The sequence below is a fragment of the Cyrtonyx montezumae genome, unplaced genomic scaffold (assembly GCF_038088225.1).
Source record: "Cyrtonyx montezumae isolate F1298 unplaced genomic scaffold, pur_monq_1.0 scaffold_5, whole genome shotgun sequence".
NCBI lineage: Eukaryota > Metazoa > Chordata > Aves > Galliformes > Odontophoridae > Cyrtonyx > Cyrtonyx montezumae.
This window is the reverse complement of record NW_027072056.1, coordinates 21,623,988-21,641,412: the sequence shown is the minus strand read 5'-3', so window position 1 is coordinate 21,641,412 and position 17,425 is coordinate 21,623,988. Positions and strand designations below refer to the sequence as shown.

Here is a 17,425-nt window from a genome sequence, read left to right as displayed (position 1 = left end):
CCAGAGATCATGGAGTCCAACTCCTGCACAGCAGCTCCCAGCCCAGGTTGCACAGCTCGGTGTCCAGGTGGGTCCGGAAGGTCTCCAGAGAAGGAGATCCACCAGCTCTGTGTGCAGCTCCAGTGCTCCATCACTGCACTGGGAAGAAGTATCCACACACATTGGTGCAGAACTTCCTATGCTTCAGTTTGTGGCCATTCCCCCTCGTCCTGTCACCACACACTGCTGAGAAGAGTCCGGCCTCGTCCCTTTGCCTCCTGCTCCTCAGATATTTACAGATGTGAATCAGATCCTCTCTGTCTTCTCCTCTCAAGGCTGAACAGCCCCAGCTCTCTCAGCCTTTCCTCATAAGGGTGGTGTTCCACACCCTTTATCATCTTTGTAGCCCTCAGCTGCACTCTTTCCAGCAGATCCCTGTTTTGTACCAGGGAGCCCAGAACTGCTCCAATGCTCCAGGTGAGGCCTCACCAGGGCAGAGCAGGAAGATCACCTCCCCCTGCTGGCCATGCTCCTTTTAATGCATCCCACGATCCCATTGTCCTTCTTGGCCACCAGGGCTCAAAAATCTGTAATCAGAATCATTTTCAAAGAGTAAATGATGAAGATGTGAATCTGTACAGCAGTGACCAGGGGAAGAGACTGATGCAGAGATCTCCATTCAGTCAATTCTTTATTTTTTATTTATGATCATGCTGACGTTTTGTGTGCGTGATTATTATATTTCTGTGAGAACATAAACAACTTGTACAGGATGCTGCCAAACAGGTAGCTGGGAATTATTTTAGCCTTTAAAATGTATCTGGATAAAGTATTACCTGTATTTTTTCTCTTAAAGAATTCACGCAGAGTTCAACTCAAGCAGTCCCAACATTTTCAGTGTTTTTAGGAGGGCTCAGTCCACTGCTATGGCAGTATGCAAAGTGATTTGAATAGGGAATGAAAATCACTGGCATGTGTTTGAGCTGTATGGCTATTTGCCACACGTGTTGGCTCGTGCCTTTCACTCGGTTCCAGTGAGCCATTGTGACCCACGCCCGAGGCTTTGCTTCGCTAATATCCCGAGGTAAGAAGCAGTTGTTTCCTGACCACGCTGTGTTGGCGGTGCTCTGAGGTACCCAGGTGTCTCTCGTAGGAGAAGCCCGGTTAAGGCAGCGCATACAGTGAAGCTGTGATTAAAGTTAACAAATCCAAACCCTTTAATGACTGTTTCTGTCCTGGGTGATAGATGGAAAGGGATTTTCTGAATCCTACGCTCTTGAGATACGGCACATGTCAAAGCGTTTATTGTGGTTAGGGACAGTATAATGTGCTTCCTCCTTTGATCTCTATTTTTAATGGCAATTCCATTGGACAAAAAGCATGTAGGCAAAACGTTCTTTAACAGTAAATTCTAATACTCCATTCAGTTGCTCAGCAGCTTTTGAGCTGTGACCTTATGGCTGTGCCAGTGTTTTGCCTTTCTCCAAAGGGCTCCCAGCTGGAACAGTTGGGCTGTGTCATTCCCTCCCATTACCTTGCTGTCCCAGTGTGGATAAGTCTGCAGCCCCGGGGTAGCAGGAATGAACAGGGTGACCTGGATGGCTTGGTGTCCCAGTCCTTGCCGTGTCCAGGTGCAGGTAGCAGCCCTGGCCCTGTCCAGGAGAGCCGTCCTCCGTCCACAGGTCCCAGCAGAGCACTGCCTGTGTGCAGGCATTTCTTGCTAGTTAAGCTCTGCTTTTCACTTCATCGTTAGTCACATTCTTCTTGAGACCTTTACATGCATTAAAGGGCAGAATGGCTTTCTGGCTTCTCTTCCCTTTCTTGTCCTGGATAATGATTGCCCTTTCATGGTTAGCATGTTGCTTATGCTGCCTTCTTGCTTTTTGCTTTCTTTTTCCTGTATGGATGTGCCTGTGTGTTTGATGAACAGATATTGTTATTCCATGCTTTGCACAGTTTTGTTTTTTTCCCCACTTTGAATTCATGTACATCGTATTTAGGCGTTGTCAGACCTACACAGTTATCAAAGATTTTTGTTATGCTTCGTTCTATCTCAAAACTGTAATGGCACGTTTTGGTAACTACTGTGTATTGGTGAGAGGTCCACAAGATTGAAAATATCCTATTTGTTGAGCTTACAGTGTTTTCTGTTCCTGTTAGGCTGTTTACCTGAGGCACAAACAGACAAATGAGGAACCCAAACAGCAAATTATGTATATACTGGGCAGTAAGAAGAACAAATCCTGGTTTCTCCATAATGTTTTAGTGGAAAGATGATTCTGGGTCCAGGAGCAAGCTGTGGAAAATCTCTGGTGTTTGCTCAGTGAACATTATCTGTACCGTCTGAAAATGTCAGAGCTGAACACCGCTGTGTGGTTCTGTAATGCAGATCGGTTCTTTATCTTCTCCTTCTTTGGCAATTATTAGTATTTTTTTTCCAAATATCCCAATGAATGTCTGAAAGGGAATGCATGCATTCCTGTACTAAACAAATACGTCGCATAGTTTGATGAAGCTCCATTTAAGAGAGAGGTGTAGGTTAGGCTTCTTTGCTGCGCTCTCCTGGCTGAGATGGGTAGGTTGCTCTGAAAGTAATGCCTCCTATTTATTTCCGTGGAAACTACAATAGATACAAAGAGCGCAATGCCTTTGTTTGATAGAACAATTTCTCAGCTACAAAGCACAGCACACTCACCACCATTAGCTCTGCGTTCTTGCCAGCAGTGAACTAGAGCCTGCATGCCACCCTCTGGTGCTGAAGCGCACCCCTCATGGGAAACAGAAACAGAAGGATGGATGTGCTCACCTTCCAAAATCATATATGAGATTATTAGTTGATGCTTATTTGCTGAGTCCTTTGGGTATTGTGCTGGTGTTGGTTTTTAAACTGGGATTTTACTGACTACAATTGTGTGGACAGAGAAACTTAAAGCTAGGGAAATGACGTCTTGCTGGGGAGACCTATATTTAACACAGCTACAATTGGTGTTCTGTTTTAAAGTGCAGCATGTGCTTGCAGCAATATTGTTCTCAAAGTACGAGCAGGGTTGTCCTTTATTGCCCCTGCTGTGATGGTTATTAGCCACGAGGCCTTGACTCATCTGCAGGAAGAAACCTGGACACCGACCTTGTTGTAATGCTGAGATGTTTCTGCTGGAAGGCACGAACGAGCTCACAAAGTTTTGGGGGTCTTTGCTGTTCTCTGTACACAGAACAGAGGGCAGTTGTGTGCCTGTAGGAAACTGGTTTTATTGGCAAGTGGAAAAATCTTACGAATTACGAACTTGACTGTTTCTGGTAAACAAATTTGCTATCCTACCTGCTCCCTGCAAAACGTTTCACCAGAGGTTTGCCTGAAGCTGCCCATCGAGCACATCACCTGCTCCCTGTGGCTACTACTGCTGGGAACTTGTGGGGTGGGGGTTGGTCGGTTGGTTTTATTTATTTTTTTAAATCATAAGCATCAAACTTCAAGTTCTCAGGTGCTGATTTTAGGACAGTTTGACTTAAAGCAAACAAACGGTTCGTGACAGCTGTAGGGATGTCATGCTGTAGACGTACAGCAAAGAACAAGTCAACGAGGATGTAGTGTGTGTTTCTCATGTCTGCAGTGCAGCTCCAAGGCCAAAACAGGACACTCTTGTATTTTACTGACAACCTAACCGAATAGCCACATGGGCATGGGGACAAATTAGTGGCATTATCTTGCTTTTGAGATGCCCTAGGGTCATACAGAAAAAAAAATAAATCTGTGGTTTCTTTGGTTGAGAGAGACCTGGGGTAAAGCTGGTGTGTAGCATGACCAGCTGGGACAGGGCTGTGATGAGCGTTTGCATGGTGAGTGAGGTGAAACTGGAAGGTGCAATGTTACTGCTTAGCAGAAGTGTTGGGGTAGCAATATCTGCCTGCAGGAGCTGAACTACAACACTGAGTGTTCCTGTGTGTCTTGTTTTTAGTGCTGAGCAGAAACCTCCCTAACTTGTGAGATGCTTAGAGAAATAATCGACTTCTGAACTGCGTGACAAATGTGGTTTGTGTGTAGATTTAACTGTGAAAACGTTTGAGTGGCTTCAAAATGAGAGGGATGGCAAGCACATTGGACACAGTGAAACATCACTTGGAGTCATTAGCATAGTGGGTACACAGCCAACAACACGCTCCGCAGCCCAACACGCGGAGAAATACCTTGAGGAAAGGAAGACATCAAAACAGATAACAGAGCAAGTGTGAAAAACTTGCCATATTAATCATGTTAAGAGCCAATTGGGAGCTCCTTTGGGTAGCCATGTGTAACGGGGTCAGCGCAGCACAGGCCTGGCAGGGAGCTGGAGCTGGGCTGCTGAGCCGCTGCTGAGCTGACACAGTGCTTTCTGTTGGAGTTTCTGTTCAACCATGAGCTTCTCACTGATGGTGGCTTCTCCTTGGAGCCTCTTGGGATGGCGGGTGTGCTGGGGGACGCAGTGAGGTGCTGGCGGGGCCACGCGTGTCAAACGTGCAAGCACTTGTGAACACTGATAAACCCTCTCTTTGCAGACTCCAGCCGAACAGGCCAAGGCTAGATTGCAGCTGGTTCTGGAGGCAGCGGGTAAGTCTTGCTGTTAAGTAATGCTGCGCTCTTTGACTACGTGTTTCTCTTATATAATAGCAGAAAAATGAAGCCTATCAATAGAGTAATTGTATTGTTTTCTGTTGGGCACATATCAAGTCCCTTTCTCCATCATTTACTTTGGTTTCTGGTTAAGCTGAAACTGGTGTTCATCATCGCTGGCATGGGCTAAATTTCTCTAGAGAAATAGAGGAAGTACGTTACGTCATCTTCCTGGGTATGGCCTCTTGCTGCTGCTGAAACTATTTTGGATTCTCAACAATGTGGTTTTGTTCCTTCATTTTTTTTTTTTAGCACTGAGCTGAATGAATGAAAGTGCAGGAAAATACTTATGTTGATTTATTTGAAGTGGCAGCAGAAGTATTTAACTCTCTGAAACGTTCCTCTGCTGGTTTGTAACCTTAATTAATCTGTGTCGTTGTTTCCCATTTTAAGTTTCCCACTAAAAAGTCAATTTTTCACTTAAAAGGAAAAAAATTCAACATTTCAAATGCATTGTAATAAATATATTCGTCTGGAGTTCATCCTTCACTGCTAGTATATGCTTTCTTAACTTAAAAGCAACAGTTTCTGCCAGCAGCCTTTGTATTTTCCCATTCCTGAACCCTTCTGTTTTAAGGATTACCTATCTATCTCACTCCTGGATTTTTCCCCAGGAATGCATTTACCCTTTTATATTGTATAGTTCCAAATGCATTTGTTGTTCTCCATAACTTTTAATAAATCTTTGAAGCATATAACGATGAAGTGGATGTGACAGCGCCAGCCTAAAAAAGCACAATTTGTTTATACTGCTCACATCTGTCACACCTCATTTTCTAATTTAACACCTGGGAAGTGTACAGAACATACCCGTGAGTTGTATATCACTGTCCCAGAATTTTCCAGAAATATATGACAAACCAATGGCACTTCTTAATTTAAGTATTGACAGTTGAAGTCAGAAACTGAGATGGAAGCTGCAACCGTTAATGGGTGATTCAGGAGTGTTAATCTATTTCTCCTATACAGAATACAGGAAAATGTTATTTCTCGTTTTTACGTAGGTGTTGGGACTCCTCTGAGGTCGTCCCCCATGCCTGCTCCCATTCCCGTGCTCAGTCAGTTAAATTAAATGGGTTTAAGAGGAGTGCTGGAATTGTTAACGCTGTTGTTTCCATCTTTTGTATCTTTTCATCACAAAGTGAGCGCCCTTCACCCTTCACAAAACGGAAGGAAGCGTACGTTGCAGCATTGCAGAGCAGCTGCGTGTCCTCCGTTGGCTTTTCAAGGAGCTCAGAATCAAGAGGTTAATTGTTGCTGCTGTAGCACGAACATTTAGCTGAAAATAACATTGGTTTTCATCCGTTTATAGTGATAATGATGAACAAAGCTGCTCTGCATGTGTGCAGCGCTCAGTGCAGTGTACACCCGGAGCTGTGCATTCACCTGGCTGCCGTGCTGTAGGAATTGCTGTGCTCCCACTAAGCGAGGAAAAAGCTGTGCTGTATTCAGAATATATTGCCTACTTCTTAGTGGCTGTTAACACAATGGTGTGTGAACAAGCACAGGTTCTACCTCTGCAGGGGCTCCAAATTACCAACAAGTTTAAGGGAGGGCTTCAGGAACGTCTCTTCCCTGTTCACCTCCACTGATGAGTTCCTCTTCTATTGGCATCTCTCTTCTCCCTTTCCCATGCCATTTCCCACAGTAATCTAACGTTTCTTTTTATAATTTATGCAGAAAATTATTTGCCCATTTCCTTCTGAATGTTTCCATATCATTCTGTTCTTCAAAGGAATTAACCTAAAAGAAAACTTATTCTGTTTTCTGAGCAAATTTTTGGTTCTTAATATGTTGGAAATAGCTTTGGATGAACGTAACACTGGTACAGCAAATAATGCACAGGTTATATAGGGTTACAAAGTATATGAAGTATTACTGTGCATAAATAGAAGCTTGTTTGTCCATAAAATGGCAGTGTTTATTGTAAGAGCAAACAAAGTTTAAATTCAAACTGAGATGAGTTTGGCCTTTGCTTACAGCACCTCCTGGTCCTACCACTATTTAAGTTGATGATCTGCTCTTTACTGTAGCCCTGAAATTTTGAATGTAGTTATTTATTTTACAGTCTGTTTACTGTGTGCTTAACCCATAGAGTAGTCTAAATTCCGACATATCCTTTTATCAGTGCCACTATTGTAATGTGTAGTGTTCCTGTAGTATCAGGAAAGGAGAGACTGGGACACGTCTGCTGCATACTGGTAGAGAAGCCAGGCTGCAGTTCTGTTGGACTTGTGGTCTGAGGAAGGAAACTGCTAGTAGCACTGCTTAAGTTTGCTCAGGTACAGCCCTTTATCTGCCATTACTGTTTTGTCTGGGACTTCTCTCGATGCCCAGAGCACATAGAAAAAGTCAGGGAAAACTGTTTAGGTGCATTTTCTTCAACTTGGGCATAGGAGCAAGTGTGTGTGATTGGGTATTGCTTTGCCCGAGTTCAGAACATCCCAGGATGTTTTGTTCAAATATGAAAGTGGGAGCTCCCAGCTCCTCTCCAAGCACATGAGGGTTTGGACCATGAGCTGGTTGCACACTGTGTGCTAAGCCAGTGCAGGAGCTCAGCCCATGTTCATGCCAGGTAGACAGGACACACTTCAGAGGTGTTTTTCAAAATGAAAAGCCCTGTTTGGGTTTGAAGGTGTTGGGTATCTTGGGAAAAAGTGCTTTTAGGGTCTTTGCTATTGCTTTGGAATTTATCAGCCGATTTCTCTGAAGAAAGCCAATAGCAAACCAGCCTCTTCTCAATGGACTTTGGGATTTTTGCTGCTGCTCTGATGGCTTCTGGTCCCTCTAGGAAGGCTGGGAAAGCACAGTGCTTTCACCTGGTGAGGGGCAATGGGGGAGGTGGTCGTTGGCACACCCGGGTGATCCGTTGGTGCCCAGAAGCTTTGCCCCCACCCTTTGTTCACGGCGGTGACCTTGCTGCACGCTTTGTTAAATAGTGCTTTCCTTTGTTAGCACAGATTAATTTCAGTATCTGTGTTCTCATTAAGGAGTGCAACATTCGAAGACGCTGAAGCACTCCCCTCTGATTTTTAAGGTTTTTGATTTACAACAACTGTCGTGGGTCTCAGCTGCACGTTTGTATCTGCGTGGCTTTATTCCGTTATCCTCCTTAATATTTAGACACAAGGAGGCCTTTTTAGTGTGCTCTGACAGTATCGCAGCAACTTGCCACGTTCGAGCAGATGTTAAGCAGGCAATAGTTGAATGTTAATTTTGGGAGGGTGGGATGTTTAAGCCTATCTGAAGTATGTTGCATGTGGGCCTTCCAGACTTAGCTACAATGCTTTGTCTCTTGGGAGAATTTTAAAGCTAAACCTCTTTCTTTTTGTGGCTCTATATGGACTCTCTCAAGTCAGTATAAAGCAGATCATCCCTAGGCTAAAGCTCTTCAGCTTTTGTTATTGGGCTCTGTAGGCCTGTAATTAGGCCTCCTGGCAGGCCTTGCAGGCCAGTTAATGGTCATATGGAGTTTCTATGAGGCAGCCTGGCTTTGTGCAAATCCTTCGCGGGAATACGTTTATGGGTCACTTCCTACCAGGACCGGGCTTTGTGCGGGTGCCCCCGGGCTGACAGGGAGCAGGTTCCCTTGACCATGGCCAGCTCGCTTTGCGCTGCACAATCTCCCACTAATCCCCAGTGTAAACAGAGGATTTAGCAGAGCTTCTGTCACTTACAGTTGCCAAACCACTTGGGTGTCTGTGATTCCTTTCCCAGCCTTCATTACCGAGGAGCGGGGAAGCACAGGAGATTTGAGCTTGCTTTGCTATTAAGCATTACTCGTGCATATCGCAAATTATAAGAAAAGAAGTTTTCCCACGCGTTGAATCCTTCCCCAAAACTGATAAGCGTAACAGGACACCTCCAAACTTTGACGGCGGTTAATCTGTGCCGTGAATCACTGTGTGGCATCAGTGCTTTCTCATTAAGTTCAAAACACGGACAAATATTCCACTTGGAAATGTATTGCTAGGAAGTAGCGCGTGGGCCTCGCGGACCGGTAATCTTAATGCTCTTACTGGAGCAGCCTGAAAAACTGTCCGAGTAGACGTTTCTTCTCCTTATAGAGACGGTGACAAAAGGCAATTGATCTGGATTTTCAAAGGTCCAGAGTTGAAATAAGTGACTGATCTATTTTTGGAATCTGCATTTCAATCTGTGGCTGAAAGAGCATTCAAGAATAGGGCGTTTTTGTGCAAGGAATTCCTGATCGAGTTTATTTCAAGGAAGCCCGAGGAGTGAGGCGCTGGCGTGACATTAGCAATATGCGGTGGAAATTAATGAATAGAAATAAGCATTGGCCGTTTATCAGCTCTGTTTGGCAGCGAGTCTGGGTATCAGCTATTTTACTCATTATCTTTGAATTACACTATCAGATTGCACCTTTTAATTCTGTAACGCGCATCTTTATTACATTTTACGTATTCCTTACAGAGAAAATAATGGAACAGAAGTACTTTGTCTTTAGGCCGTGCAAGAATGCAAGTGTTTTATAATACTGCGTTTCTTTATCTCCCCGTTATAATGCGTTTTATGAGAGGGAAAAATCCTCATTTGCACTCCCAGTGCCTGATAAGTATATAGTCCGATATTCTCTACTTTCTGGTATCATAATGGCTCATAACAGATGTGGCTGAAAGGACCACATACGTAGACTGTATGATTTTAGTCTGGTGGAACTAATAGGATCACTTGCTACTTCATAGATTCTTGCTTTTCTTTTACTCTAATAAAAACTGTTTAGTTAAAGAGGATGGCCTCTGTTTTGCTCCTTGCCAGCTATGCAAAGCAGTAAGGGAGGCAGGTGGCAACAAGTACGAAAACTTTCATGTTATTGGTACTGAGCTTTGAATGATCTTATAAAATGCTCATGGATTTATTATGTTGGGTTTGTTATTATAACTTTCAATTTTTGAATTCGTACTTAACCAAATGGGTTCAGAAGGATGGATAACGTGTGTTGGTTTATATAAGCAAAGGATGAAGTAGGACATAAAATGTCTTATCTGTACCACAGAAACCTAAAAATACCTTATAAAATACTCTTTTATCCAGAAATAAAAATTCTAATGATTTTAAAAGTGGCTGAAAATTGACAAATAGATTTATTAATGTAGTTTCTATGTGAATGTGCTCAGTCTGATTTGATATCAGCTCCTAATTTCTGTCAGTATCCAGCGGTTGTTTTAAGCTGTGTCATTGACACACTTCTGTTTGTATGAAAATCTCAATTCTGTGAGCAAACATTGAACTATAGTTCTATACATCACAATTGTTGGCTTAAGGTGCTGAAGACCTTTCTTTGAAGGTACACTCAGGTACAAATCCGAGGAGAAGCTGCTGTTCCCGTTGCTGCTGTGGTTTCAGCTGCTGGCATTAATTGCTTATAACCCCACAAATTGTCATTGATTTCTTTTCTTCCTTAATGCCCTTATCATTTTGATGCCCTCTCCGTGGCCTTTCTTTGCTTTGTGGCTGAGGTTTGGTTGGAATGTTTGTAGATAACTGAGTACAATATCTCATTAGGCAGTGAAGCCAGTTCCTAGGCCAGCTGCTGGTTCCTACTTGGTCAGCAGGTTTCTGGACCTCCACACTCATTTGGTTGTGTCGTGGAGTGAGGCTGAGTACACTGCATGATGCTCTGATGTGGCATACTGATCACAGAAGTCATAAAACCATGATGGCAGAAGGAGACCTTTGGAGGAAACTGACTCATTGGGTTTCCTGGGTGAATCCCGTTGCCCTGAACTATTGGGGCCAGGCGGTGGGTTGCTGTGCTTTAGGTCATTGCACTGATGTGCCACTGTTATGACACGATACTATTAATCAGCTGTAGTGTGATTAATGCTTGTGTTGTAGGACACACTGAAATCTAGACACGTAGCACTCATCCCTACCGTTAGAGATTATTCAGTTTATTCAGTTTATTATTGTAGAGTCTTTGTCAGAATAGTTCAGGTCTGATTCCGTGTGTGCTCTTGTGTCAGTCTCAGAGCAGTAGAAAAACTAAAGGGCTGTTGATAGTTTGAAATAAAATTGAAAACACTCATTTTCCAACATGAGAGCCTGATCTGTGAAGAGCTGTGTCGGTGCATTTTGACACGTGCAGTCTCTGCATTTGGAACCAAGCCAGTTCTGCATTTAAAAATTACAAATGAATGTAGTGAATGATAATAAAACTGATAAAAAGCAGCAGTGAAAGGAAAAGGTATGTTAGAATAAAATAGCGATAGCTGATTTCCACTCTGTGTGCTTTGTGAGGGTTGGAGGTGTTCCATCAAGGTGCACACAGTTCTGGAGCTCACCTGGTCAGTGCACAGCGCTGAGCTTTGCAGCCAGGCACAATGCTTACACAGCTGGACATGAAATACATTTATTCATACATTACTTGCTCCTAATTTGTTGGCAAAGCTACATAATCTCATTAGGGTGCTAAAAAAAAAAATAATACTTTCTGCACACGAAGCTACAGCTATATAATTAAGAGTCATTAATCCAAGTAATTATTTTTAAATCATATTAATGGTCTTGTCCTTACGGAGTGTGTGGTTTTGATGTGCAGCTGTTTTGTGTCACTGGTGAGCAAACAGTTATTTAATCAGTAATTTCTTCAACTTCTTTCTCACGATTGCTGAAAAAATATGCTGTTTTAATTAAACAAATTTGAGTAGAGAGTAAAATATCTGAAAGAAAGTAATGCACTTCTGGAAGCTGTAATGCTGTGTTGCTTTGTGAACTTATTTTAGGCTCTTATGAGACATTAAAAAGAAGAATGCTTTGTTTTGAGCCATTTTTGTAGCATAGTTTTAATGTGTGTTTTTTCTGGTGTGAGAAGCCCGGGAGTAGTTGCTAAATTGTACCCTTAAAAAAAAAATAAAAGCCCAAGTGGAGTATTGCTGCCTCTTCGTATGTAAATACTGACATCAAAATGTGAGCCAGAACCTAGAGGTGAATGTACAGTAGGTTTATTAGCTAGCAGACATTTAGTGCCTTGAGAAATAAACCTAAAGCTGTTAGCATTCCTGTTGCTTGCTGAGTTTTTGTCTGAGAGCTGGAACACAAGTATCTCAGGCCCGCGTTACAACTAATAGGTTTGCAGTAACAACGTTGTAGCATATGGTATACATGATTTTGATGCAAATATGTGTGCTAATTATGTGCAGATGAATCTTGCAGTCCTGCTATTGATCTTAAGTCAAAGACAATTTTTCAGTTAGCTTAAGTTTTATATCAATTCGTTTTTAGCAACTTTGCCCGGTAATTTAATTATGTGCTGCTTTGGCTGCAGAAACCATATGTGGTGGTGCAGTGATTGCTGTTTAAAAATGCCTTGTGGGAAATGTTGTGTCTTCATACAGACAGCACAGTGTCCATTGCTCGTTGTGCACTATCTGTTGCACCATCGTCTCCACGTGGGGGCCGCCTTTGGTCTGCAATCATTAACACGTTGGCCAGAGCATGTGCCCTAAGGTACATTGTGCCAGGACACACACCCTGGAAGTTGCTGTGAATTTCCCACCCTTCGGTTTAAGATGTTGCTCAGCAAGACCGGAGAGCATTTGATTGTGTCCAAAGAGAGGATCTACAGTGCTCGGCGTGCCCAGGGCGCTGCCTTTCGTTATCGGCGCGTGCCATGAGGGGATGCTGAAGGCCTCGTTCCGGTGGTGCAGAATCATTCTTGACTCGTGGTGTATTGCAGAAATACAGGCGGGGTTTAGAAATCATAAAGCCCTGAAAATGCCTCAGGAATTTGTGAACCTTGGTAGACGTGGGTGGTTGGGTGTCAGCTCAGCTCTCCTTGCTCGTGTGCCTGTTTGTTGAAGGTGTTTGTTGTCGTGAAGCATTTCACAGGCAGTGGACATCAGAACTGCTGTTTCCTTTGCTTTCCACGCTCATCCTGTCCAAAGAGCCTGAAGAACAGACAGGTTGTTCTCTGTGCAGAAGTGCAGTTGTCCAGCACCTGAAGGTCTTCCTTTGTCCCTCCGTGATCTTCCTATAGCTCATCTACATTAATTCTTTTACTTGAACCAAGAACGGTATTTAATGTGGGTAATAAAATCCTTGTTTTACAGTTATTGAAAGAATATCTATCACAGCTTTATTAAACACAGAGTAATAAGGGTACCACTTTTTCCAAGTGCTTTCGTTTGCTCGTGTTTTCTTTGTTGACCCAAATGAATGAAATTAGAACAAACAATCTCTGAGTCATTTGTAATCAAGAGCTGATTAATGGAGTTTGGTTTCATAGCCATTATTCATTCAAGAACACCTGATATCTTTCCCATAAACAAATTGTGTTTGTCCAAATTAAGAAATTAAATGAAGCATTTGATGAGTTTATGATTGACCCTTCTAACTCCGAGCCCATTAGTCAATGTCGTTATCATACAAAACTGTTTGACTAATGTGCTGTCTGAAGGAGCATGTGGATTTATTATGACTTCTGATTAATGCGTGCTGCAAGCCAAACTACTCGATTGTAATAATTTTTGGATTTTCATTTTAGCAATCGCTGAAGATTTTCATCAGCGATGAAATGCGTTTGTGTCCCATTAGATTTAGAGATCATTATAAGGGGCTGACTGAATAAATCTTTACGTACAGTGCTGGGTGTGTTTCGAAGATGGTTTGTCCCTGGTAGTGCTGTGCTGGTTGGCTTTCCATGAGGATGGCTGCCCATCGTTTTATAGGCACTGCTGTGTGGCTAATCTTCTGATGCCTGAGACTGGAACAATTCCTGAAAAAAAAAAAAAGATAGGCTTTACTGATTTCCATTTGTTCTTGGTTTTGGTTTATGAAATATTAATGCATTTGTGGATGTAGGGTTGCTCTGGTTGTTTGGAAAGGCTCATTATAATATTGAGAACAAGAATGTTCCTAAAAAGTAGATATTAAGATAAGTCTCTATGATAAAAAGATGGCTTTGTTTCAAATACCAATCTCTCAGCTATTTCAGGAAGTATATGTATTAATAATTTTATCTAAAGACAAAGGAGTATTTTCCCTCACGAAAGGTACCTCGTAGCTCAAAGCTGCATAGTCCTCTCTGAGAGCTTTGCATAGTAACTATTGAAGAGTGCATTTAGAGAGTTTAGCCAAAAGAAAATCACCCAAATATATGACAAATCAACTTAGACCGACTGCCCAGAGCTATATTTGCCCATAGCATTTAAAAGTCCTGATTGCTTGCCTGGCATTAAGCTGCTTAGAGAGACCTGAACAGGCACCAGCGATCTCCTTCTGATCCCACACCAAAGAGTGTGAAAAGGAGAGAGCAAGTGGGAAGTGAATTGAAGCATTGCCCTGGATGCTTTCTAAGAACAGCTGAAACCTAAAAATAGAGTAAATAAACAATAACAGCAACCTAATGACAAGGATGGTGACACTGGTGTTTGTCCTTCACTCCAATGGTGTATTGACACAAATGTACACACACGCAGTTCTGTGGCCCTTGGTGAAAAGCTCAGCTTTCATTTCACACTCTTCCAACTGTGAATCAATATGCAAAAGCAAGGAGAGTTCATACTGAATTAAATTTGCAGACAATTATTTTGGCTGTGTTGCCACAAGCTTAATGAAGAATTGCACCGTGATGCATGGGAAAGGGCAGAGTGGTGTCTTCATTAAACGGCGAGAAGGAAAACTTGTGCCCTTTGCTCTATCACTTGTATTGATTACTCCAGTGAGGAAAAAAAATATTTTGAAACACAGCTGACTGGAGCAATCAAACAGAGGCACGTGTGTCGGATCTTCCCTTTAGTTCTCTTCTATTGCTGTTCCACACGGCTGCAGTGTGATTTATTATTTAAGATTTCTGGGCGGACTTCTTTGTTTAAGCCATCGTGTATCCCTTCGTGTTGTTAAAATAGCCACTGAAGTGATTTAATCAAGGTGTTGTCTTAGAGGTTTTGAGCATTTTAAGCTGTTGATCTGAAGCCCTTGGAGAGCACTGAGAAATGTTAATGATTTTGTAGCAGTTACACTCGTGGTGCAAGATGAAATCCTGACTCCGTTACCATCAACTCAAGGCACGAAAACCCGGGGAGGACTCGGTTCTTCATGAAATAAGGGCTGTTTGTGCTCACCTGGTAAGAGAGCAGGTGTGAGAACTGAGCAGGTATGTGGGGCAGTGCTTGGGGAGTTCAGTTGCAGTTGTTTCCATGTCTCCAGTCATCTCTCCTTCATAGTTCAACAGCTTGAGGAAACTTGAGGGTAATTGCATTGGGACAAAGCAAGGAGCTGCTTCTTGGTGCATCCCTAGTGCTTTTAGCACTCACTGAAGAGAAATCTTCCACTTGTTTTATACAGACAAGGCATCTTTCCTTGTTCCTGTCTTCAGAAGTAGCTATGCACGAGTAATTTCCCTGCCTCCTCAAAGCAGAGCAACAAACCAAATGCAGAAAAATCAATTGGAGTATGCTTTACGCATGTAGTGTTTTGGCCCAAACAAGTCAGAGCTGTGACGTTGCAATAACCAGGCTCCAACAGTCAAATAATCCTGAAGGGATATCATGCTGTCATCATCCTACAGTATGTTAAGCTGTTCATCCTGAACTGTATTATGGGAAGTGCAGTTAATACGTGTGGGTGTTGTTCCAGTTATTTTCCATGGCGCATAAATTTCACCACAGCCATTGCTTACTTCCCTGTGTGCTTCCATTTTCCGTCTCCCGTTTCCTGCCTGCCCACTGTGGGGTGCTGCCTTCAGCTGTCAGAATCCATCATGAGTTCCAAAACTGGTGGTGTGAAACCTGCTCAGGTTATGACGTAGAGAGCTCTGTTACCGGAGGAAACGCAGACATGAGGCTGAGAACGCTCTGTGTGCTTTAGCAGTACCCTCAGTACTTGATGGTGTCTCAGGTGTCAATTCTGAGGGCAGGCAGCAGGGCTGAACCACGAGGGCATGCTCTGGTGGTGTGCTCGCAGCCTTGGCTGCTGCTTCACCTATTAGGGCATGGCAGGGATGGGAGGTGCTGGCTTTCCTGCTGCTCCTGGCAGTGAGGACTTCAGCCTGGGCAATGCATGGCTTCAATGGAGGTGACCCTGAGTGATCCCCCCCAGCAGCGGGGACCTTCCCTGCAGGGTGACCTGGTGCCGACAGGAGTCAAAGGGTGAGAAAGGAGTTCTGCATGAGAGCTGCTCCCATCCAAGTGAGTTTTAACTCCCGTAGCGTTATTTTCAGGTTTCTGCTGCAGCATGCCTGTAGTTTTTAAAGCTTATTAAGCTTACCAAATGGGTTTATTTTCCAGCACACTTAGTGCTGGGACATGTATTCTGACCGCAGCTCGTTGCCACCCAGGCCGCCCTCACATGGTGGGCGTTTTGTTCCAAGGCTCAGCCTACCACCAGATGATGAAATGAGCTGTGCTCTCCAGCAGATAAATGCACAGTATTCAGCTGTTTGTAGGTGATTATGCAGGGCTGCAACAAAATAAAGCCTAAAGCGTCATATTAGCTGTGCCGTTTGTATGGGTGCTAATACACTTTGAATAAAGCCCTCAATTACTAAGCACTTCTGAGTCCTGACAAGACAGTCCCGTGACGTTAATGGTATCTTTATAACCTTTTTAACTTCTTGTTTCTCTGACAGAGCACTACAATAACAGCGATGGGTTTGCCCTTGGCAAGCAAAAACTCATTTTGAGAGGATAATAAGTATTTACTATTTAGATAGCTGGCAATAAAATTTCTCTGAATGAGATTTTCCTGAGAAAATACAAACTGATTAAATTACTTTCTTTAATGGACTGGTGAAGCATGTAATAACAGTTTGTTGAAGCAGCGAGCCTAACGCTGAGCTTTTTATTTCTTTTCTGTATTTTGCAAAAAAAAAAAAAAAAAAGGATTTTTTTTTCCAAGCAGGAATTTTTAGTGGAAAACTTGCTCCAGCATTCCCTTGCAAAGTCACAAGGCGCTTTTTTTCGTCTTAGGTAAGTGTCAGAAGCTCAGATGTTGGCAGTCACCTGCTGAGAGCTTCCAGGATCCCTGACGGTTCACAGTGAGTTGCTGTCAGGCAGCGTGAGTAGCAGAGGGACAGTTGTGGGGTCTGGAACAAGGTTCTTTTAAAAACTTGTCCTAGGACACATTCAGTTATTTAAAGTACATCCAAGTAATGTCGTGCTAAATGAAGCTAGAAGAGAAAACACAGAAGCTGTACTAGAAGAGTGGTTTTTACAGTTCCCCTGAAGCCCAAGAGCATCTGCAGCTCAGTTGTGAAGGAGCACATTTATGTACGTTTCCAACCACCCTGAGCTGCCTGACTCTACCTGAAGTTGGGTTACTGTGACTCAGGGCTCAGTGCAGAATGGAGTTGGGTGCTGTTCTGTGGTGGATCTTGCAGCTCACAGAGAGCAGGGTGCTCACGTGAGTGTCGGTGTGTATGTGTGCAACACCACCTCCTTCTGTGCTGTCATCGTCTGCTGGAGAATTCCATCTCCTCGCTATAAGAAAATGGACTGAAACTGGAGCCAGAGTATCACATCCTCAGGTTAAATGCTCCTGAATATGCACATGTTAGGAGTGCTGATTCCTTCTGTTTTCTCTCAGCCCCCGGTGCTGCAGTTCATCTTTTTTTTTAATCTGGCACTTTGTAATTTCAGAAAGTCTTTATCCCGAGCACTGGGAAGTGCCGGGGGTACTGCTAACACCAGCAGCACCGCACTGGAATAAGAGGATAATATTTCTTTACCTTTTCTCATTTAAACATCACTTACTGTATGGAGCTGCTGTGATGTTGTATACAAATTCATAAGCTACACTGCATTTGATTTAAAAACAAAAACAAACAAAAAAAAGACA

The 17,425-nt window shown here is 43.1% G+C and overlaps 1 protein-coding gene across 1 annotated transcript in view; it reads left to right on the top strand.

Annotated features, from left to right (window-relative positions):
- Positions 1 to 17,425, top strand: part of RSRC1 (arginine and serine rich coiled-coil 1) — a 104,705-nt gene that overhangs the window by 61,678 nt on the left and 25,602 nt on the right. Inside the window, exon 6 of the mRNA XM_065747873.1 lies at positions 4,513 to 4,564. Within this exon, the coding sequence (XP_065603945.1) occupies positions 4,513 to 4,564 (52 nt within the window). The remainder of the gene's footprint in view (positions 1 to 4,512; positions 4,565 to 17,425) is intronic.